Source organism: Melanotaenia boesemani, chromosome 20, assembly GCF_017639745.1.
Source record: "Melanotaenia boesemani isolate fMelBoe1 chromosome 20, fMelBoe1.pri, whole genome shotgun sequence".
In the NCBI taxonomy this organism is placed as follows: Eukaryota; Metazoa; Chordata; class Actinopteri; order Atheriniformes; family Melanotaeniidae; genus Melanotaenia; species Melanotaenia boesemani.
In genome coordinates, this window is record NC_055701.1 from 2,768,910 (window position 1) to 2,793,851 (window position 24,942).

Consider the following 24,942-nt stretch of genomic DNA (forward strand, 5'->3'; position numbering starts at 1 on the left):
TTTAAACTATTTTTTTAAATAAAAGAAACAAGATGCTGCTGAAGTTGCTCAAAATTTACAAAATCCAAAGAAAAAATTTTAACATTTAGAGATTAAAAAACACATAAAAACTAATAAAAGAAACAAAACAATCAGCTTTTAGTTACACACACATGATGTAAAAATGGCTCACAAAACCTAAAAATACAACCATGAAATCTGTGAAAAGTTAGAAACACAGACCGTCCTGCAGAAGAGGTGCAGCTGGATCAGAGTTCTGCAGCAGGACTCAGTCTGGCTCTGCTGGATCAGATCGGTCCGGTTTTCATGCTGATGTGAGGAGTGTGTGACGCGGTGAAACACACCGCTGCTGCTTGGAGTTTACTAAGACCACTTATACTCTGAAGAGGAAAGACACTTTGTGTTTGAGAAGATCAACATTGTCCTGACGGTTCTGGTCAAACGGCACAATCCTCAGCCCAATCTTGATGGGCCAAACAGTCGTTAATCGGCATAAAGTTTACTGAACAGTCGTTCCCCGTTCCAGCAGTTACTGACCGAACAGTCATTCATCCTCCCAATGTTTACAGACTGAACAGTCGCTCCCCGTTCCAGCAGTTACAGGACCTGACTGTTAAGGACCAAACAATTTCTAATTGTCTTGATGGTTAAGAACCAAATTATCCCGACATTTCGGACCAAACAACTGCTTGTTGTCTGTTACAAAAAAAAAGACAAACAAACCAAAAAAAAAAAAAACAACAACCTTTGTCCCTCTGGTTACAGACCCATTGCTCATGTCCCAACGTTTACAGGCCGAACAGTCAGGGCCGAAATAATCGCCTGTCAACGCGATGTTTTCATACCAAACAATCACTCACCATTCTGATGTTTACAGTTTCAACAATCGCTTATTGTCTGCACTGTTACAAACTAGACGCACATTCATCGTCCCGATGTTTACAGACCAAACAATCGCTCATCATCCCGACATTTACAGAGCGAACAGTCGCTGACTGTTCCAACAGTTACAGAGTGAACAGTCGCTGACTGTTCCAACAGTTACAGAGCCAACAGTCGCTGACTGTTCCAACAGTTACAGAGCAAATAGTCGCTGACTGTTCCAACAGTTACAGAGCAAATAGTCGCTGACTGTTCCAACAGTTACAGAGCAAACAGTCATTAGGTGCGTTTCCATTACCCCTAGAATTGAGCAAAAGCTAAATATAGCAATAAAAAAGCAGTAATGGAAACACCTACATTTAGAAAAAAACTCAAATATTGCTAAAAAAAAATTTACGCTCTCATGAGGTGGTTTTTCAGATGTGTGGATATAGAAGTATATCGCAAAAGTGTAATGGAAACACTTTTCTCGCATTAACGCTTCGCCGTATGTTACGTAACGGGTCACGTGACCAGTTCATTTCAAACAGAGATGGCGCAGTCTGAGTAGACACAGGAGGAGACGGAAATCTTTTTACAAATAATTAAAGAAAAGAAATATAATTGTCATCCCTGATAGCAAACAACGGCGAAATGCAAGAGTTTTACAAAGATTTAGTGGAGTCTCGCAGGAAGAGATTTTATGAGTATTACGGCTAATGAGCTAAACACCATTCAATGGAAACACCTGCAAATCACAACTGCACTTTACCGAAATGTTAGAAATATCACTTTTATCTTGTGAAATACTGTAATGGAAACGCAGCTACTGACTGTTCCAACAGTTACAGAACGAACAGTCGCACATCATCCTGATTGTTTAGAACTGAACAACCGCTCATCAACCCAATGCTTACGGACCCAACAGTTCTTCACTGTTCTGATGTTTACGGATCGAACAACCACTCATGGTCACCATGGTTATAAGCTAAAGGCGCAATCATCCTTCCAGCGGTTACAGACCAAACAGCAATTCTTCGCTTATTTTTTTATGTTTCTGATGCAGAAACTGTTGAAGGATGACGGTTGGAGGGTTTTGTTTCTTATTTGGAGTTTTTTTGTGTGAACATGGGGCCATTTCTATATGTTTCAATGAGATCAACAGAGATGGATAATTGGTCATTTTTTGCATTTTTCAGCATGAAACCAAAGTTTTCTGACAGTTTTCCATCAGACTGGGCTCAAATAAATCCCTAATAACAAATGAAAAGTTAGGAAGAAAAACATCTGAAAAAATCTGCAACACATTTTTTGTTTTTATTTGATTCCTGCGTTTGGCTCTGAGGAAAGGATGGAGACCATGAGTCAACATGGCGTGATCTTCAGATGCAACATTTTGGCCTGAATCATCTCAAATCAGACACAGTCGGACCTTGTGTGAATAAAACTATGTTTTATTCAGAAATTATCAGATTTAACTCCACGTTAGAAAAAGTAAACAGTAAACATGCTCACAAGTTCAAATTTTACAATGTGTAAATAAAAAGAATAAAAATCCGACAGTAACAAACCAAGTGTATAAAAACCAACAGGAAGCTGCCTCCAGTTCACAGAGCGAAGGCTGAAGATGATGCTGGAGCTTCATCAGGACACGTTGCAGCGGGAAGCTGGCTGAGCAGCACTCACCAGGGCCACGTGACGCTCCATCGACTTTTCAGCACATGAATTTGGCGTCTCGCGGATCAATAATGTGCCGAGTTTATTTGGAGCTTCAAACAGACAAACTGATAAGAGAAATTTCATCAGCGTTTCCAGCGATTTGGTCCTGGTCAGATCTCAGGTGGAGGTGAGCTACAACCCATCGCTGCAGCAGGTCTGCGGAACCAAACCTGACAGCCAGAACTGGGCTCTGGCTGAGCTGTGGAAGACTTCAGTTTCCACAGGTCTTCATTACCTCTGTTGCATGATCTCATCAGAACCGAGCATGTTGCATCAGAACCCTGACCTGAGTCAGACCTGAGGCTTCTAGCAGGTCCAGAGCTGCAGGTGGTTCTGATGTGATCTGGTTCTGCTCTTTCTTCATTTCACTCAAAATAAAACAAACAAACTGAGAAAGTCTGCTGGTGTCAGACCTTCCAGAACCACCTCACTGGACCTCCCTGGACACTGAGGAGATTGTGTTTAAACTTAACTAAACCAGTTGGACCAATTCTGACTTGTTTCAGATGTTTTCTTCAGTTCTGGTAGCGACACAGTGAAACCGTTTAACTCTGCTCTCCTGCAATAACAGTCACGTTGTTTACAGGAACTCTCCGGTTTCCAGGAAGTCTGACTGCGACCCGCCTGGTACAGACATGGATTTTCATACTAACAGAGTGACATGAAGCGGTTCTGGCAGCTGTTCCGCAGTCTGAGTGACAGGTGTGGTTCGGACTGCACATGCTCGGTGAAGGTGTGGAAACTGACAGCAGAGGAATTGAGTGGTTTTAAAGTTCTGATGAAAGAAGGAAAGAAGAACCACAAAAGCAAAGAAATCTGAGAGGAAGAATGAAACGATGTGGAAACATGAAGAGCAAATTTTTCTGTTCAGATTTTAGGAATTTAGTTTTCTGTATGTTAATGGTAAATTTTACCAGCTTTGTTCCTTCTGCCGTTTCCAACATTTCTTGCAGGGAATTGCAGCCGGAACGTGAAGTTCTGTCCAGGAAGGCGGAGACGTTGGCCAACCTGTCGGTGTTTTTAATGTTATGGCAAAATCAGCGTCTTCAGATTTCCACATTCCTTCACGCTTTGATTTCATGCTCTACAGATGGACAGTTTAAAGTCCTTCAGGCATCTCATCGGGAGTTTTAAACAGAAAGATTGATCGTCTTCAGGTCAACACTGAAACCGACGCATGGATCCACTGATCCCAGTCCAGTCCGGATTTTCTCCTGTCTCTTGTATAACTGTGGGAATTTGTGGATTCTATTTGTCACGTTTAACAGGTGAGAAAGTCCATGTCAGGGGTCAAAGGTCAGGTCTGATTTGATAAATGTGCTTTATTTGTGTTTTCTTTTAGTCACTGTTTGTCTAAGTTTGTTGATTTGGTGAGGAGAGAAGGGCTGGGCCTGCAGGGGCTGCTCTGGCCCTCCTCCAATCCGGAGCCCGAACCCAGTCCCTCTCCTGTGTTTACTCTGTCAGGGTTAGTTATCTTCCTAATGATTAATTAATTTGGTCAATGTTAGTTCATTTGGCCAGGGGTAATTAGGTCAGGACTAGATAATTTAGTAAAGATCAGTTTTCTTGGTCACTTTATTTTAGATGTATTGTAGTTTGTGAAGCCCAACATAACCTGTTGGAAATGAGCTATATACATCAACCAGACCTGGTTAGGGTTCATTAATCATTGAGGTAAGATCATTTAGCTAAGGTAGGTTGTTAGGTTTAGTTCATTTGTTTGGGTTTAATGAACTTGGCCAGAATAAATTAGGACAGGGCTAGATAATTTGGTTATGGTCAGTTAACTTCTGTTTTATTTTAAGACTTTGCCAAGGTTCGTTAATTTGCTCAGAGTTCGTTAACAGAGGGCCAGAAAGCATTTCAGTCTCAGCAGGAAAATCTAATTGTTCTCTCAAAATTTGACAGGAAAACTGAAAACGACGCGGATCGGAACAACCGGATCAGAACAAACTAATCCTGTCAGGAAACGAATCGGGTTTAATCCTGGTTTGTTTAAAGTTGCAGACTGAGCTTATCAGCTGTTTTCTCTGCGGAGACTGCAGATCTGGGTCATGAGGTAGAAGTTCTGAGAGGGTCTAGTTTGAGACAAGCTGTGATGTTTTCAAACCTTGATCCAGATTTAAAGGGAGACCTGAAATAAAATGTAAAACTGGAGGAAGGAGATGGGCCCCTGTGGACCCACTCACCTGTTAAACACCTGCAGGTATTTTTATGAAACAGAACTTTGTAGATTACCTTTGGTTTCAGTTTCAGACGCGTGCCGATCCAAAAACCCAAACCCGCTCTGTAAACATCAGTAAAATGTTAGATGTGTAAACAACGACTGAAGCTGAAGGTTTATGGAGTCCATGATGGAGCCCTCCAGGCCCTCAGGGACCTGGATCGGGTCCATAGCGCCTCATGTTTTGTCCAATCAGCTGCAGTGACGAGGCGGGACTGTCAGTGAAGAGCACGTTTGTGTTCACATTCTGTTTGTTCCTGAGTTGAAGGTCAAAGCTGCCGAGATGTTCCGCTCCAAAACACCTGTTCTACGGTATTGCTGCAGAGACGACCGGCGCCGTCGTTACGAACAGAACTTTAAAGTATTTAAAGTATTTACAGATCTGAACAAAGCGTCTGTCTCTAACACGAGTCCTGGTTCTGCTGCTCCTCCGTTCGGCACTTCTCCGTCATCTCCTGACAGAAATCCACCGTCACCGTTGGGCTGCACACTTCCTCTGTTGCCCCCAGAACCAGTGGACTCTCGGGGTTCTCCTGACCCAGACCCAACACCTCCAGGCGCCCATCCTCTAGCCCCGGTCCACAGGAGCCCTCACCCACCTCACCTTGTTGTGGTGCAGGTGAACCGGGGGGGACAACCCGGTCAGAAGAGGGAGACGGCGGGTTGGATGTGAGGTCGATGCTAGCGGAGATGGGTGGGTTCTGGCTGCTCTGGACCTCCCTGCACACCTGCTGTGACAGGAAGGAGAGGTTCTGCCACAGCTCCGACATGCAGACCTGCAGCTGGTTCCGCTCGTTCAGCAGCTTCTCCTTCTCACACACCTGAATTCAGAAAAAACACCATCAGTTAAAGGTGGAGGAGTCAGAACCAAGTCCAGAAACCTGACAGAACCTGGACCAGATCTGAGAAAGAACCACATTTCTAAGCGGTTTGGAGGTTCAGTTGGTTTGGGTTGCCTCATCACTCACGTACCCCCAGCTGCATGCTGTGTGTGCGTGTGAGAGTGCGCGTGTGTTTTAAGGCCGTACCAGTTTGCGGATCTCGTTCTCCAGGTTCTGGATGCAGTCCAGCTTCCTCTTGCGGCAGCGCTGGGCAGCGATCCGGTTCTTGCTGCGGCGCCGGATGTCGTGGATGAACTCCAGCTGCTCTGAGGTCAGTTTGTGCATCTTGATGAGAATCTGGAAGTCGTTACGTGGCAGGTTGGTGATCTGTTCCACAGGGAACGGCAGCGTCACCTGGAAGGACCCCAATGTTTATCAGTCTCCATGGAAACCAACAAAGCTGTGTTCATTGACCTCAAAAGGTTTTTAAATTTTTTAAACAATATCTTTTTAAAAAATGGCAAGACTAACCCTAACATCAACGGTAAACATCTGTAAACAACATCTGCAAACAATCTGTAAAAAAAAAAAAACATCTGAAAACAATGTCTGCAAACACTAACTTCTAAAACAACCTATAAACAATGCTAACATCTCTAAGCGACATTTGCAAACATCTGTAAACAAAAAAATTGCAAAGATTAGTTAACATCAATAGTAAACACTGTAAATACTAACATGGATAAACAACCTCTATAAAACAATTCTAACTTGTGGAAACAATGCTAACTCCTAGAAACAGTGCTAAATTGCAGAAACAATGCTAACACCTGGAAACAAAATTAACTTGTGGAAACAATGCTAACACCTGGAAACAGTGCTAACTTGCAGAAACAATGCTAACACCTGGAAACAAAATTAACTTGCAGAAACAATGCTAACACCTGAAAACAATGCTCACTTTTGTAAACAATGCTAACACCTGGAAACAAAATTAACTTGTGGAAAAAATGCTAACTTGCAGAAACAATGCTAACACCTAGAAACAAAATTAACTTGTGGAAACAATGCTAACACCTAGAAACAATGCTAACTTGCAGAAACAATGCTAACACCTGGAAACAATGCTAATTTGTAGAAACAATGCTAACACCTGGAAACAAATTTAACTTGTAGAAACAATGCTAACACCAGGAAACAATGCTAACACCTAGAAACAATGCTAACACCAGGAAACAATGCTAACACCTAGAAACAATGCTAACTTGCATAAACAATGCTAACACCTGGAAACAAAATAAACTTGTGGAAACAATGCTAACACCTGGAAACAAAATTAACTTGTGGAAACAATGCTAACACCTGGAAACAATGTTAACCTGTGGAAACAATGCTAACACCTGGAAACAATTTTAACTTGTGGAAACAATGCTAACACCTGAAAACAATGTTAACTTGTGGAAACAATGTTAACTTGCGGAAACAATGCTAACACCTGGAAACAATGCTAACACCTGGAAACAATGTTAACTTGTGGAAACAATGCTAACACCTGGAAACAATTTTAACTTGTGGAAACAATGCTAACACCTGAAAACAATGTTAACTTGTGGAAACAATGTTAACTTGCGGAAACAATGCTAACACCTGGAAACAATGCTAACACCTGGAAACAATGTTAACTTGTGGAAACAATGCTAACACCTGAAAACAATGTTAACTTGTGGAAACAATGTTAACTTGCGGAAACAATGCTAACCCCAGGAAACAATGCTAACACCTGGAAACAATGTTAACTTGTGGAAACAATGTTAACTTGCGGAAACAATGCTAACACCTGAAAACAATTTTAACTTGTGGAAACAATGCTAACACCTGAAAACAATGTTAACTTGTGGAAACAATGTTAACTTGCGAAAACAATGCTAACACCTGGAAACAATGCTAACACCTGGAAACAATGTTAACTTGTGGAAACAATGCTAACACCTGGAAACAAAATTAACTTGTGGAAACAATGCTAACACCAGGAAACAATGCTAACACCTAGAAACAATGCTAATTTGCATAAACAATGCTAACACCTGGAAACAATGTTAACTTGTGGAAACAATGCTAACACCTGGAAACAAATTTAACTTGTAGAAACAATGCTAACACCAGGAAACAATGCTAACACCTAGAAACAATGCTAACTTGCATAAACAATGCTAACACCTGGAAACAAAATTAACTTGTGGAAACAATGCTAACACCTGGAAACAAAATTAACTTGTGGAAACAATGCTAACACCTGGAAACAATGTTAACCTGTGGAAACAACGCTAACACCAGGAAACAATGTTAACTTGTGGAAACAATGCTAACACCTGGAAACAATTTTAACTTGTGGAAACAATGCTAACACCTGAAAACAATGTTAACTTGAGGAAACAATGTTAACTTGCGGAAACAATGCTAACACCTGGAAACAATGTTAACTTGTGGAAACAATGCTAACACCTGAAAACAATGTTAACTTGTGGAAACAATGCTAACACCTGAAAACAATGTTAACTTGTGGAAACAATGTTAACTTGCGGAAACAATGCTAACACCTGGAAACAATGCTAACACCTGGAAACAAAATTAACTTGTGGAAACAATGCTAACACCTGGAAACAAAATTAACTTGTGGAAACAATGCTAACACCTGGAAACAAAATTAACTTGTGGAAACAATGCTAACACCTGGAAACAAAATTAACTTGCATAAACAATGCTAACACCTGGAAACAAAATTAACTTGTGGAAACAATGCTAACACCTGAAAACAATTTTAACTTGTGGAAACAATGCTAACACCTGGAAACAAAATTAACTTGTGGAAACAATGTTAACTTGTGGAAACAATGTTAACTTGCGGAAACAATGCTAACACCTGGAAACAATGTTAGCTTGTGGAAACAATGCTAACACCTGGAAACAATGCTAACTTGTGGAAACAATGCTAACACCTGGAAACAAAATTAACTTGTGGAAACAATGCTAACACCTGGAAACAAAATTAACTTGTGGAAACAATGTTAACTTGTGGAAACAATGCTAACACCTGGAAACAAAATTAACTCGTGGAAACAATGTTAACTTGTGGAAACAATGCTAACACCTGGAAACAAAATTAACTTGTGGAAACAATGCTAACACCTGGAAACAAAATTAACTTGTGGAAACAATGTTAACTTGTGGAAACAATGCTAACACCTGGAAACAAAATTAACTTGTGGAAACAATGCTAACACCTGGAAACAAAATTAACTTGTGGAAACAATGTTAACTTGTGGAAACAATGCTAACACCTGGAAACAAAATTAACTTGTGGAAACAATGCTAACACCTGGAAACAATGTTAACTTGTGGAAACAATGCTAACACCTGGAAACAATGTTAACTTGCGGAAACAATGCTAACACATGGGAAAAAAAATTCTGACACTTGGAAATATGCTTTAACTTCATGGTCATGAGAGGAGCTCCTGAATCCCTTTGCTTGGTTTTTTAGAAGCTGTTCAGGATCAGGTCTCAGATCAGTGACAGTGAAGCACTTTATAATAAAATTGTTAAAATTAAACATTGTTGTTTTGTTTATGTTGTTTTTTTCCTCTAAACTTCCTTCTGTAACAGGATCAGGTCCTGAGATCAGCTGGCAGGTGAGCTGTAATGTGGTGGAACGTCCAGCAGGTGTCAGTATTAGCCTGCAGATGCCTGTGGCCATAACTTCCTGTTGATTTTTTCTGGATCTCAGCTGATTAGATTTGTTTGGTTGATGATTTCATCCAGGGTCCATGGCGTCTGCAGAAGTTTGACCGTCCAACCCCTGCAGCAGTTAATCACCCAGGTTTCTCTGGGTTTTATAATATTTGTTATAAAACAAGCATGAAGGTCGTGTTGTGAGGCCACGGAGTTAACCACCACACCATTGTGCAGCCCTTATTTAGCCTTATAATTTTTTATTATTTTTATCATTAGTACTGCTACTACTATTACTGCTACTATTTTACAGCTCTGTTGAGCATAATCTGTTGTTTATGATGGAACTGAGTGGTATTATATAGACTAAATTTTATAATTATCATTATTACTACTATTATTATTGACTGCATAGCTACACTATTGTGATTAGGTATTGTAAATCTAATGGGTTTATAGATTTTAAAAAATGCATGTATTATATTACTATGTTGTTATTGCTATTATTATTACTGGAAAAACTTATTGTTGTTAATACACTTATTACTATATAGCTCCATTACTAAAAGTCTTTAAAGAGATATTGTTGTATATGCTGATTATTACTGTAGTTGTTATTGTTGTTTCATTATAATATAATGTAATGCCAAGTGGTCATTATTAATAATGAATGTGACTGGTAATTGTTGGGTATTACATATGGAGAGGGTGGGACTCCAACTTCTTTGGAGTGGGGAAATTTCTTTGGATGGGGTTTTTGGTTTTATTACTTTTTCTTTGTTCTGCCTTATGTTCAAATAAACCTTCTCAGTCAATAAATTAAAATCTACTTGTGACATTCGAGGTAAATCGATTAATCCTCCACAGCTATTTTTGGTGTCTCCTGATAAACTTGCAAAAATCATCCTCTAATGGAAATATTTCCTTTAAATCTTTTAAATCCTGGTTACATGACCTGTTATTTCTACTGAAGCGGAAGAAAATCTAATTCAGCCTGAGAAGTTTTCCTCCTACTGAAACCACTGCTGAATTAAGATAATCGTCCTGCTACTGAAATGTCCCCATGATCCCACGCCTACAGCTCGCCCTGTCCCTCTGATGCCAACCGCCTTCATTCAGGCTGATTTAGAATCCTCAGTGGTCTGAAATCCAGTCATATCTAGTATCTAGATTCTAACAACCTACTTCCACCAGTCCCAACCCTTTACTATCCTTTATAATTTACTTATTTACTTGACATTGATCTCGCTAACTAAATATTCCTTTAGATGGATGGAAATATGTTACTATTTCATGATGTACTTATTTATTCACTCAGTCATTATTTAAAGATTATTTTTTAGTTGTGTTGGCCTGACTTTCCTGTATGACAGGCGCTGGTGTGAAAGGTCCTTGGGATGGGTGGGAAGGTGGAGGAAGATATTTAAGATGTGTGCAAAAAAAGTGTAACTTTGCAGGTGTATTTTATACTGTAACTGAATCAATTTAAAAAATAATAATAATAATAACACGCAGAATTCACCCAGAGTCTTTTCTGCATTGCTGATCTGACTGATGGCTCAGACAGGAATCAGCTCCGGGGTCCAGACCCAACACAAAGACCACCACATGAATGAAGAACTGGACTCACCTCAGGACCAGAGACCCTGGATGCTCCTTCACTGTCGCCCTCTGAGAACGAGCTGGACTCATCGCTGGAGTTTCCACCGCTGGTACCAAAGCTCTGTTCACTTTTGATTCTGGTTCGGCCCAGAGAAAACTCCACATCCCTGCTGTGGGGGGTCTTGGGCTCCACCAACCCCACCAGGCAGTTAGGTGGTGCAGAGACCAGACCGGTTTGTGGGGGTGAGGAGAAGCTGCCAGACGAGCTGCCGCTGGCTGTGTCCACTGCATGTAAGAATGAGGACTGGGAAGTCTGGGACCGTAGTTCGGACGGCACCGGAGAGTTTGCAGAAGTCTTGATGGAGATGGGACAGGTGGAGGTGAGGCACGTCAGACCAGAAGAAAGAGTCTCTGCCTGGATCAGGTCTGAGACTTTGTCTCTGAGCTTCTCGTCCACGTAGGGACGAGCCGGCAGTTGGTGTTCCCCGGCTGCAGACGAGAAGATGACGCTGCGACGGTCCAGCTCCACCTCCCGCTGAGAAGAGGACGCCTTCGGCCTCTCCACGTCCCTGCTGTCAGCACTGATGTGAACCTGTCCCTCAGAGTCCCTCTTGGTCCGCTGCCGGTCCTTCAGCAGCTCCCTGTAGTGGCTGAGGGACAGCTGGTTGGACAGCAGCTGCTGGATGGTGGAGCTCGGCATGCTGCTGAGATCCAGACCTCCTCGCTGGAGGTATGAGCGCAAGCAAGATGAGGGGAGTCCTCGGCTCGCCGAGTGATCCGCTGCCTCTGGAACCCCCTCCACCTCCAGCTCCATCTCCAGAACCTCCTCAGTGCACAGCTCCGGGTTCCTGTCATCAGCGCCATCCTCAAACATGAACGGCTCCTCTTTGATCCTGGAGGGGGTCAGAAGATCTTGGGCGTCTGCCCCTGCTGAGCTCACCGGACTCTCTGAGCCGCCGTCGACCTGCCGGGTCTCTCCGTTGTGCTTATCGACCTGGTGCTGGTACTTCCTGTATTTGGGACACTGTGGAAGGTCAGATAGAGGCAGAGCAGCGTCACCCGACTGCTGACCCATCTCTGAACAGTCAAAGAGTACTTCCTCAGAAGACCCAGTACCATCATCCTCCTCCTCATCATCTTCATCATTATGTTCCACCCTGCCATTGCTGGCATGTTCTCCGTCACTCTGGAGTTGATTCTGAAGGAACCGGAAGCAGGAATCCTCCAAGTGGTGCACGCCCAGGAAGTCGGCGCACAGGATGACCTCGTGGATGTTTTCCCTGCTCAGAACCAGCTTGGCGGTGTAGGCGAACTGAAGAAGAGGAGCGAAGCCTCGGGCCGTCACCTGCAGGGAGCAAAAAAACGTTGGAAAGGATCAACATCTCCGAATTCCTGCATTATCAATGAGCCCGTTCATGTCATGATCTCGATGTGACATGCCTACATCCAAAGACGATAAAAGGCGGAAGAGATGCAGTTTGTTACATGTGTAGATGTAAAAAACTAAATAAAACAGATATACAGGTCTACATGCACGAAGACATTAGAGAATCAGGGGGAAATCTAGAATCCCTTTTCCACCGATTAGTCCGGCTCGGTACGGGACCGAACAGGTCGGTGCACATTTTTTTGTGTTTCCGTGAGCAAAAACTGGGAAGGGTGCCAGAATGTATGATTAGACTCTTCCTTCGGGGTCCCAGTCTTACTGATCCGATCCTAAAGGACGGAGCTTGACACGCTGCGATCCATTGATTATTTAAAAGAATCGGATAACCATCATCTGAAAAGGCATAGTCTGATTATTCTGTCTTCATGATCACTTGAATAATCTGGTTACTCTAGAAACCAGGAAATGATCTGATTTCTGGTGAGCATGTAACAGACTCAGTGATCCTGATGGAGGAACACATGAAACTCCAGAATCCGGTTCTGGACTCGAACCAGAACATCCTGAACGACATTTTAACATCTGCTCCCACAGGCTGGATCTACAGACGAACAGAAACTCCAACAGAGACATCTTCATCAATCATAATTTATTATCAACCTCATCCTCACAATCATCATCACCATCGTCATTCTCATCACCAATCATTGTTACCCTCATCATTCTTATCCTCATCCTCATCAGTCATCTCCATCCTCATCTTCAAACCTTTTCATCTTCCTCATTACAAATCACTGTTATCCTCATCATCATCCTTATCATCATCATCTTCATTACCCTCATCTTCATCACTCATTGCCATCATCATCATTATCCTGAGAATAATCCTTCTTACTAATCCTCTCCACCCTAATAATCATCTTCATCATCCTCCACCATCCTGCTCTTGTTGGACCTTTGTGCTCTGAACAGAACTTTGAATCAGATTCTAAGCAGCAGAGGAGCCCAGTGACCTCACAAAGGTAGAAGAACCAAACAGAACCAGAACCTCTCCATCTGGTGAAGGACATCTCTGAAACCTGAGAAAGAAGAACAACACTTAAAATGAGGAAGAACACAACATTCATAACCCGGTTCTGGTGTCTAAACGCTCCTGCAGAGTACACGTTTCCCCTGTTCTGACCCATGTCTCCCAGGTTCTCCCATCCAAACTGTTTACCCAGAACCCTTCAGAAAAAGATAATTAACTGTTAACCTATCCAGAACCAAAACAAACAAGGTCTCAAAAACCCTTAGATCAAAGTCCAGACAAACAAAAGAACAGGACAGGACCAGGATGCAAACATGAAACCAGCCCGGTGTCTTAAGTCCCGACATCATCAGGTTCTGATCCATTTCACGCTGAGCTGCAGCATGGCAGTTCTGTGGATAACAGGTCAGACTCATTAAGGTTCTGAGGCAGAGAACAGCACTGGAGGAAGACATATTCATCAGAACGACAGATCTGGGTCATGTGTGTGGTGGGATGAAGAGCAGCTCCCTCATCAGCCTCAGAGGAGGATGCACCATCGGTGATGTCATTAATATTCAGCCCAACAGGTGTTCAGAACTAAACCCATCTGGGTCAGCGCTGCTCTCCGTCTTTCTGACCCGATTTATCAACGTCAGGCTCGTTTTCGTTCTTCTTCTCCTTCACTCACCTGCAGTTCTGTCCAGTCAGACTCAAACAACCGGAAGAGTCCAGGAACCGGAGGTCCGGTTCCAGAGTGTTGGCTCTGGCTCGTTGGTTCCAAGCAGACTGAAGAAGGAAAACAGGAAGCTGCAGATCTGTTTCCTGTTTGTGAGGACTCGACCAATCAGCAGAAAGAACTTGAATGAGCTGCTCTGACATCTGATTGGTGAACAGGCTGCAGGTGGTCAGCAGAAGATTCTGCTCCTACTCGTAGGCCTGTTTTTGTCCCGATTCTGCCTCTTCCCGACCAAGGACGGCAAACGCCCGATTATCATGAGTCTTGTAAGTTTTTCCTGTACAATAATCATTTGGTCTGAGGTGTGTTACGAGCAGATTTGTCCCGATAATCCCGAGAATCGGAAATATTAAACATGTTCAATATTTACGACCTGATATCTTCATGTGTGTGAGGAACGCCGACGACTCCTGAGTTGTGATTGTGTGGATGGTGACGTGGAACTGAATGTAGCCAATCAGAGAGCGAGCTGGCTGCGGAACAAGGAAGTAAATAAAGTCCGTGTTCACGCTGTCTCCAGTCTGTTATTTTTTCAGTTCTGGATTTTTCTGTTAACAATCGTCCCAGGACCTCCATCATTCCCTTGTCCTGTATGTCCTCTTCCATGCTGTATATTGTTTTCGGATTGTTGCTATGTTTCTTCTTCTACATTTTTGTTAGATCACGTTTGGTCACGTGAGATATCTGACTCGGAGGACTAGATTGTAGATCAGATGTGTGTGTTGATCTGTGATTAGATCATCGGAGCCACCACACAGTACGATCAGCACTGTTAAATGCCTGATTTTTTATCTTCCCGTGTAAGATCTCGACCAGATAAAAAAATCCTTATGTGTGTACCAGGCTTTAGCTGGTTCTTCCTGTGTGCAGGTTCCATGTTCTCCGTCCATGTGTGGGTTCTCTCCTGGTTTTCCAGCTTCCTCCCACAGTCCAAAAACATGACAGTAACTGGCTGTTCTAAACTGACCCGAGGAGGTTTCTCTGTGTGATGATGGACTGATGACCTGTCCAGGTGTACCTGACTCTTACCTGAGAGCTGCGATAGACTCCGCACCCCACGGACGGACGGCCGGATGGATGAGCAGCGGTGTGTTTTTAGATTCATGTCATATGAGACTTTATCTCCATCAGAGATAAAAATAAATTTTATTTGAATTAATTCTCCGTTGATGATGATTCCATGTGAGTTAACCTTTGTTGAACTCTTTCATCCAGACTGTTTCTGCTTGTATAACCTGGACTGAGCACAGTGAAGGTTTGTGAGATCAGAAGTCCAGTTCTGACTCAGTTTAAACTCAGGTTAAAGCAGAACTTGACCCGTCTAACGCTGTAAATTAACTCCTGTAATCCACGTGGCTTCTGTCCTCTTTATCTCTAGAAACACAGATGAACAAACATCCCAAACTGACACCATCTGAGCTGCCTGCACTTTTCTAGCCGCCATCCATTACTGCCATTACCTGCCGCCACCGTTACCTTGTCTGGCAGGTTGATGATGGGCTCGCCGTCGCCCACCGACCCGCCGTGTCCCAGCAGAGCTTGCAGAAAGTAGCGGCTGCTGGCGGCGAGGACGGCCCTGTGCGCGCGCACCTCCCTGCCCTCCACCAGCACCGTCACGTCACAGAGGATGCCTCTCTGCCGCTGCTCCTCCAGGCTCAGCAGCACGTTGGCACAGTGCACCTTGGATTCGTACACGTACACGGGCGTTGTCGCCTCCCCGACCTGCTGCTCCGACATCACTCCTCCTGAGACCCTGAACAGAGGACAGAATGGACACGTGGTCATTTCATCTCATATTATTCCACCAGGCATTTAAAAAATGCTGGGACAAAACAAAGACATGCTCAAACTGTAAATATAAACCTTCATTCTAAATACAATCTGCTCAAACAGATGCTGCAGAGATACTTCACCTCAATAACTCTGAATTCCTCTCATCCACCTGCAGCACAACCACATTTTCCAGTTTAGTGCAGAGACGGAGACGAGGAATACGTTTCTCAGGTGAAGATGATGATGAGGAACATCCCAAAAGAATGTTTGTGATCCACCTCAGAGTTCCAAGGCAGACTCCACCCATGGCATGAACCTGCGCCTCATTTATCAACCGTGCGTTTGCACAGCAGTGTGCGTAATGTGCTACATTCCCAAGCAAGTAGGGGATTTACTCACTTTTACTTGTGCGTCTCAAAATGTGTAAATTTAAGTCCAATTCTTAGAAGACCTGGTGGTAACAGCGAAGCAACAAGTAAAACACTCAGTGTTCAGCAGTCTCAAACCTCACGTTACCTAAAAAAAGTTCTTAATTAATTATGTAGTTTATGTTTGAATAATTGGTGTAACAGGTAAGAGGCAGCTGTTACAGGACAACCTGAAAAGAAAACTCACGTGCGCTGATCTGTTCAGCGACAGCACGAGCGGCTTCTCAGCAGGTTCCGCTTCCCCAGAAACATGCTGCTGAATTCACGCCGCCGTTTGTAACCCATGTTCCAATAATCTCTCTGGCCCAAACTTACGTTACTTCCCAAACAGCCCTCACCGAGAAGATGAAATTAAACACGGATTTCACGCCACTGCCGGATTCCCAACATAACTGGAGCCCTGGATTGCACCCACATCTCAATAAAAGCACCAAACAATGAATTCAGCTACGGGAAAAGGAAAGGTTTTCATTCAGTTAATGTCCAACTAATCTGCGATGCATGTCTCTGTTGTTGAGGAACGCACGACTCATTTCATCTGCTGGGATGTGTGTCTGCTGAGGATGGCTGGCTGGTCGGTGTTACAGCATTTCAAGATTCTTTTCTGAGCTTCACGTGTTTTATTATAGATGGACTTTAAAGTCAAACCATTTCTTTTTTCCTTCTAAGGCGGCTCTTTCCTCTGCAGCCGTCACCTTCTCCCAAGCCCTATTTTTCCTTTGTTGGTCACGCCTGCATTAAGAGTTCCAAACAGCATTTTCTGGTTCTTTCTCCTTCAATTCCGGTATCGGAGAAATGCCTCTTCTTCGCCCTCTTTGCCAAAAAAAAGTCCCACAGGGATTGCTGCTACCATATATGGTCAGTTGGAGGCGTTTCTGACTGTAAATAAGCCTGAACATGCACGAGCGCGGTTATTTAGAACAGGTGGGGTTTGTCAGCAGAGAGTGTGCGTATACACACATTTGATAAATCAGGATTTTTTTTGTACTTACACACATTCTAAATTTCAGTCCTACAAGAATTTATAAGCTTTTCTACCACAGCTGATAAATGAGGCCCCTGCAGAGATTTTACCCACAACGGTGATGCAGGAATGTCAATGTTCCCCGAAAGAATCCCTTAGAAACACTATCAGTATTCCAGGGATGGATCCCTGCTGAACACCAGCAGCGTTCTCTGGAAAAATCCCTTTGGAATACCATCAGTGTTCTAAGTATGGATTCTTATGTAAGACCATCCTCACCAATTTTGTCACGGTTCTTGGGACGGATAACTTTACTGTCAATGTTCCTGAAATCAATCCCTGGACCCCAGTTGAACACCATCAGTTATGCTGGGGTAACTGGAAATTAACTCACTGATATGACTTTTTTATTATTATTATTACAGGGCTGCAGGTCTGTCATTTCATTTTCTAAAGTCTGATTCAAAATCTGGTTGGAGGATTAAAAACTCCTAAAATTCTTCCCTGATGGCCTTCATGTGAGACGGACAGCTGGGACACGAGCCTGTAATTATTTAGACCGGCAGAATCCTGTTCAGTGTGGAAAGAGGAACATTTCCATAAAAGAGGAAAATCATATACTCAGGAAGAGAATAAAAAATACATCCAAAGTGCATCAAACTCAGATTCTAGGTTTTCTGTTTGAGGGTTTCTGAGACTGACTGGATCCAAACTGACAGAATAAGTTGTTCCAGGCGGAGAAAACATGACCTCGTCTCTGAGACTGACTCTGAAGGATGCACACGGAAGCAAAAATTTTCAAATGATGATTGTGAAAATAAAAAAAAGAGCTAAATATTTAATGATCTGCAAAAGTTAACAGGGTCATGAGGAAGGGATTAGCTTTGTTTTGGACGCATCCTCCTGACTCTGGAGGTCAGATCAGCCACTAGGGGGCAGTGTGCCGCAGCTGTAGAGGAAAAACTGCACTACTTGACCAAGTGAAAGAACTTGCAAGAGACGACTGTAGTGCAGCGGTTCCCAACCTGGGGTTGTGGGAATGAAGGGGGTCCCCAAGTAAAATAGTTTGGGAACCACTGATCTAGTGTGTCCATCCTGTAGGTTTCAGCTGCATCAGCCACCTGGTGGACTATTTATTCCTACACACACTTTCAAGATATCTGCACAGCACTGAGGAGTGAAGGAGGTGCAGTGGTTTTTAAAATGACCTCCTGGTCTTCCTGCATGGAAGATGGATGAAAATGAACAGACGTAGCTCCTGAAGAGAAACATTCTGGAAGTCCTGACATAAAAAGGATGCAGAGTCTCAATACAAGGGAAATGTCATCTTTACATCATCCTCTGTAAGAATCTGGCTCTGATAAATCAGAGGACAGTTCACCAGTTACCACCTGGTTCCCATGTCTATCTTTATTTGAGGACATATTCATGAACCAGCTCTGTGGTCCACATTAATCTGTGTGGACCTCCTGCAGCGGCGCCTCCTCGTGTGAAGGTGTGTTTGAGTTCTGCAGATGAGTTTTCCAGCAGCAGAGACGCTTCGCTGTGTTTCATAAAGCCTGAACACAGACAGCTGAGGCTGCAGTCTGCCTCATCAGCTCAGTGTGTGTCAGCAGGAACTCAGCGGGGGCTTTCTGCTGACTCGGGGGTTTTTCTGCAGCTTGTAGTAAAGCTGTTTTTTTTTTCTCTCCGAGCCGACGGACCGATCATCACCTCAGATCAGATCCATGTTCATCTTTCAGTTTTTCACTGGCTCTATGAACGTTTTCCTCATATGACCAATCAGCTGTTTCTACACAATAAACACGTCCATCATGTTGTGTTGTTTATCCGAGTCAGGAGGAGAGCAGCTGACAGCGCCACCTGCTGACCACAGAAATCCAGCTGATGATCAGGTGGAAACACACCAAGATCCAGAACCAGCAGGCGTCTCACACCGTCAGATCCTGAACTCTTTAACATTCACAATGAAATAAAAACTGCCTGTTTACATTTTCCGAACTCGTTCTGGTGATAAAAAAATTTATTTATAGTCTATAGTCTGACTGTTCTTAAAAGTTTAAATAAAGTAAACTCATGTTTTACAGTCAACCTACACACCTGAACAGGTGGCGGTTCAGTCGACTTTACCTCCATGAAGTTTTGATTCAAATCAAAATACTTTATTTGTCCCCACGGGGCAATTAAAGACACACAGGCAGTTATACGGTAACTCAACAAAGGGACAAAATTAATTATAATACTAGATAAATAAATATGAAAAAGGTGGCTGATTAACATTTGGAAAAATCCCCTTAAAATCCTGTTTTTTTATAAATAAAAAACTTGTGGATGAACTATTTTTCTGGACCCCTGCTGATGTAACCGGAGCATTTTTGTTGCAGTATCATCTGCTGCTGGAGTACACTATAATTTTATTTTAGCTTTTATTGTCTTTATTTTATCTCTTTTTACAGGTTGTTATTAGATATACTTTTAAAGCTTCCTCTGCGCCTCGCTGTAATGCTTTTAATGTTTTGTGTAAAGCACTTTGAACTGTCTTGTACATTAAATGTGATGGGAAATGTAGCCTAACAGTATGGCTTAAAGGTAAATTCCATATAAAAAATAAGTGTTTACTGAATCTACAGTTGTGTGTGTAGAATCGTGGCTTTCCAGTGGGGTATAACGTGTAGGTACTTGGAGGGAGACGGAGTAAAATACATACTTATTTTTCACGTCCCGCCTACAGGACGTCTGCTGACGGAGTAATGAGACACAGATATGAATATTTCCACTGAAAAGCAGCACGTTAAAGGGTTAAAAGATTCCTTTTCTGATAAAAAAAGGCTCTTTTTCTGTAAAGCTGCAGTTTCCTGATCCACCTGGACCAGGTGAGATCCTCCACAGGTAAGAGCTGTTGGGGATGATGAAGATGATGGAGAAGATGGAGATGATGGTGTGTTTGTGAAGCTCTGATTTCCTCTAAATAACAGCTGAACACACAGCAGCAGTCAGCTGTTCTCGGGAACAACTAGAACAATATGTTCTGTAGAACACGCGTGACCTGAGGCTCCACCCACTGGACCGGGTCGGTGAGACGCGTCGGGTCGACAGGAAACAAGGGAGATGAGTTAAAGATAAAACCAAACCTTGAGGGAGAAAAGAGTCCTGACTCGTCCTCACCTCTGCTGGATGATCGATGGTGTAGTCGTTTCTCACACACTCACACACACACACACACACACACACACACACACTGTTCTGCAGTAAAAACATTCAGTGGTGAATTATTCATCATAGCAGCAGCGGAGGTCTTCCCCAAAGCTGCTACTACAAGCAAATATTCATTAACAAACACGAGTAATTTACCATTCACACACACTGAGAGCGTGTGTGTGCTGCCATGTCCTACTTTATTCCTGCCCTGATTATGTCTCATGTTCAACTGATGGTCTACTGAGTATTACAGTACCTGTGTGTTTCTGAGCTGAACAAAGACCTTGTTACAGAACATGGACCAGTCGTCCACCTACTGCAGGTTCTGGTTGCTCACTGAACCAGAACAGTGAAGTGAGACAGCAGGGACAGCCGTCGGGGCTGCACTCGGGACGCATTCACACCGAAATCGTCCGGGACTCGTTTTAAATGGGTTTGCTTTCATATTGCACCTGGACAACATTGTGCAGTTACAACAACTGCTCACTAGGGGGCGATACTCCTGAAACAAATGCTAATCAACAGGAAAGAAGAAAACCTGGCTCAATGATTGGCCAGGACTGAAACCAGCTCGTTCACCACAAATAAAAACCGGAGCAACAATAAATTTATTCAGGCTTGTGGTTTCTGGTTTTCCTTTGTGTTAAAAGCTAATTCGGTTTTCACCGGAATCTGTCCAGTATGAGCAGCAGGAAAAGCAGCCAGATACCCGACACGACGCGGTACGTCGCGTCATACATCACTTCCTCTCTTTGGTCTGCTGGATGGTCCGTTTGCTTTCCCACCGTCAGCACACTGGACCAGAGTTCTCTTGCAAGCAGACCGAGACCTCCGGTGATCAAACCGACCCGAGTTTGCTTCTGTGGTCTGCGTCAGTGTGAACGAGCGTTCACACTGCTCCAAACGAACTGTTATCTGAGGAAGCGGACCAGGGCTTGCTAAAAGCGGACCAAGCAGTGCCAGCACGAACATGCCCTCAGACTGAGGAACATCTACTTCTGAGGTCGATGTTGATTAAATAAACTTTGCCCAGTGGAGGAATCATCCAGCACTGCAACCATCGCAGCAGCAGCTGGAACAAAGACCTGACCAGATCCAAAGTCCCGTTTCCACCGAGGCATCTGGCTCGGTACAGAACCGTTTGATATCTGCTGCGTTTTCAAAGCTTTGGCTTTAAACAACAATAAATCCACCGTATATTTAAACATGTTGTTCCTGCTTTGTTCTTATTACCGAGTCACATGGAAACAGATGATTCTTTCAACCAATCAACGGATTTTAGTGAGAAGCTTCACCCTTTAGCGTTGGATTGGTAAGACTGGGAAGGTTCCCAAAAAAGTAGAACACTTCAGATATTCTGACACCCTTCCCAGTTTTGGCTAAAACATACGTACCAATCCGTGCCATCCTGACCAGGATATCCAACACAGACCACCACAGAAGGAGTTTCAGACAGGTCTCAGTCCAGGTCCTTGGCTGCTCCTGCTCAGCCTGTAAGCTGATCCAGATCCCTGTTCAAACAGGAGAAGCTCATATTGATCCAAAACCAAATGTTCTAGTTTTCCTTTCTTCCTTTTCCTTCCATCAGCTGGTTAAACACACCCAAACAAGCTGAGAGGAAACTTTAGCCCTCCTCCAACAATGTCCAGGTAAAGATATCACCGATTCCTGCTCTTCCCTCAGGAGATCCGAAAATATCCGGCCATGACATCAACGCCTCCTCCTTCACACAAGCTTTTGTTTGGGAGCTTCTCAGTTTCACTGTGGTCACAGAGATCCTGATAAATGGACTCTGAGGTCAGAATGAATCCTGGCTTAACTCAGCCCTTCATCCCTGAGCCCGCCTCCTCATCATGTTTGCAGATGCTGATGAACTCTGGATCACAGCTGCTACGGTTTCCGGTCTTTTACAAAAACTTCAGCAGCACTGTGCACACAGCAGGTCAGAATCACACCAGCTTCATTAAAAACCCGGACATCCATGTGTCCAACACAGACAGCTGGACACCACAACATGTCTTCTTCTCAAAGCAGACCTCCAAAAATCACAAGTTCTGGTCCAAACAATCTTTTTGTATCAGTTATGTTTGGTTTAACCCTTCAGACTCCGCAGAGCTCCGACCACTATCTCTTCTACCATCGTCAGTGTCTCAGGAGCGGTGGTGTGTAGCTCTGTGGGGTAAACTGTGATGGATAACTACCCTTTAGATGATCTACGGAGGTTTTCCAGCATTTCTATCCCGTCCAGGAGGTTTACAATCCAGCCACTAAATGTAGTTTTATTCAGAGACTCTATCTGGTAAATCCACAATGATCCATGATAACAGCTTTATTTATCACATATTTTAATCATAAAAAGATCACCATCACTACTATGTTGCTAAGAGACCTCTATTTAGACCTGGACATGATGATGAAGCCACTTCCTGTCAGACTTTCCACCAATCAGAGAGCTTAGATTGACGGTAACGTCCAATCAGGAGCAGCCAAAGATCAACCAGTGAGCAGAAAGTTCTATGTGTGTGTGAAAAGAAGAAAAATAATGCTCCTCTATGGCTGGAATAAAGCCAAGAAGACGTTTCTGATGCACGGTGGCGCCACAAAGCAGCTGAGCTGGAGTTGGTTTAGTGAGGATAGCAGGTAAATAGTAGCAGGAAGAACTGGAAATGAGGAAAAAGTGGAAACATGGAAATAGTTTCTGTTGTGTGTTTGTTTCAATAACAATTTTTTTTCTCCTGAAAGCCAAGACTTGAGAGAACGATGAGATGAGAAAAGGTTTGGTCACTGTTGATCTGTGTGTTATTTCTACAAAGTTCTGTTAGTAATAAATTCTGCTTTCTTCTTCTGGTCGACCTTTATGCTGCTATATCTATTCATACATTCATTTTACATCATTTTAGTCTCATAATCTGACAGCTGAGGCTGGAAACATCATGTGGGAATCCCATCTCTGGGATTAAAAGCTCCAGCTTCTACAGAATGGTTTATACTAGGATTAAAAGCTTCGGCTTTTACAGACTGGTTTATATTAAAACAAAACCTGGCAAACCAGAAAAGGGTGAAAAAAAATGTCTTGGAGTTTTGAGGGTTAATGTCCAGCAGCCACAGTTTCTACAACTTGTTCACATTCAGTGTTGATGGAAAACCTTCAGGTGCTGTGATGGAGTGAGCCAGAGAATGAACAAGGAGAGCGAGCCATGGTCGCAACAAAGAGAAATAAAACTGCTTCAGCTCCTGACTGCAGGACAGCATGAAGATGGAGGACGTTTAGGTGTTTCCTGTGCTGCAGGTGAGTAACATCAGGTACATAACAATGAGTTTGTTACTGCAGCAGGAGCATCCTAGCTGTTAGGTCATGGCCGACGAAAGCCATTTTAATTATTCAGTCTTTTGAAGAAAATAAGTTTCATCCCTCAAGTGTCCCAAAAAACTCTCCTACTGGATACCAAATTAAACACGACAAGACAAAGATGTGGTCCCACAGATAAAAAACATTTAATTTAAAAGTCTAACATAGCTACTTTCATTAACTGCTCAGGATTAATTAAAGACATCCTCTGGAAATTCCTGCAAAATGCTTGAGAAAAATATTAAGACGATTTTGCCACATACAGCGTGTGACATGGAGTGTGTTACATAAGGTGTTTTACATCAGGTTGGTGTGTAGCATCATATGTGTGATGTGAGGTGTGTCACATTACCAGGGTAATATCTAGACGTCTAATATCTGGTGCATCAGCTACGTAACGCTAAGAACGTAGCATCGAGTATGTTACATGAGGTGTGTAAAATTAAGCGTGTTACAGCAGGTGTGTAACATCGAGCGTGTTGCAGGTAAACTGCAGCAGCGTGGGCGTACATGAGTGGGTTATCACCTTCATTAACCGTGTTTAACAGAACAGGAAAACCAGAAGCTCATCCTGTTCCAGAACCAGGTGCTCCAGGATTCCTCATGTTCTGCTAGTTCAACATCACATCATCACCGTGGTGACATGTTTGCCCTCATAACACAGAAACACGAAGAAATTAGAGCCGGTCTGATGAATGGAGTTCAGGTGTGATGGAGGTGGGCGTTCCTCATCCCTTCAGCCTGGAGGTCAGCTGACATCACTCCTGGAGCAGGAAGGTCAGGTTTCAAGGAAAGTGAAGTGAGTCGAGTTCAGGAAGTCACTCCAGCAAAGAGCAGCTCAAGAGGATCAAGTGTAACTAAATAAAGATTTTTCCCCAGCAGCAGACTCACATTTAACCCTAAACAAACACAGGACAGAGTGGGTCCTTCAGAACCAGCTGTGTGGACCCGATAGTGGATCTGCTCACCAACACGCCCACACAGCCTCTCCATGGTGGCTCAGAGCGCTGCCACATGGCTGCAGAGCATGAAGAAGAGCTGTTTATCTCTCTGCTGTAATCCCTCTGCAGAACATCAAAGCAGCACACACACAAGATCCAGAGAACATGTTAATGTGTGTGGACAGGTGGAACCTCCACA

At 43.3% G+C, this 24,942-nt stretch overlaps 1 protein-coding gene and 1 long non-coding RNA gene across 4 annotated transcripts in view; both read right to left on the reverse strand.

Moving 5' to 3' along the window:
• Positions 1–2,257: 2,257 nt before the first annotated feature.
• bach2a (BTB and CNC homology 1, basic leucine zipper transcription factor 2a) overlaps positions 2,258–24,942 on the reverse strand; it is a 29,156-nt gene continuing 6,471 nt past the window's right edge. For 2 of the 3 annotated variants that reach the window (XM_041972174.1, XM_041972175.1), the window contains exons 2-5: positions 15,567–15,843; positions 10,984–12,300; positions 5,833–6,039; positions 2,259–5,625 (exon numbers count right to left, since the gene is read on the reverse strand). In XM_041972174.1, the coding sequence (XP_041828108.1) occupies positions 5,206–5,625; positions 5,833–6,039; positions 10,984–12,300; positions 15,567–15,827 (2,205 nt within the window). In that variant the 5' untranslated portion in view covers positions 15,828–15,843 and the 3' untranslated portion in view covers positions 2,259–5,205. Of the gene's footprint in view, positions 5,626–5,832; positions 6,040–10,983; positions 12,301–15,566; positions 15,844–24,942 lie in introns of all 3 variants that reach the window. The other variant, XR_006008719.1, reaches the window with a different exon arrangement.
• Positions 7,108–7,681, reverse strand: LOC121631335. Its single transcript, XR_006008720.1, has 3 exons — positions 7,558–7,681; positions 7,273–7,291; positions 7,108–7,177 (listed from the first exon to the last, which is right to left on the reverse strand). It is a non-coding gene; the product is annotated as an uncharacterized LOC121631335 (long non-coding RNA).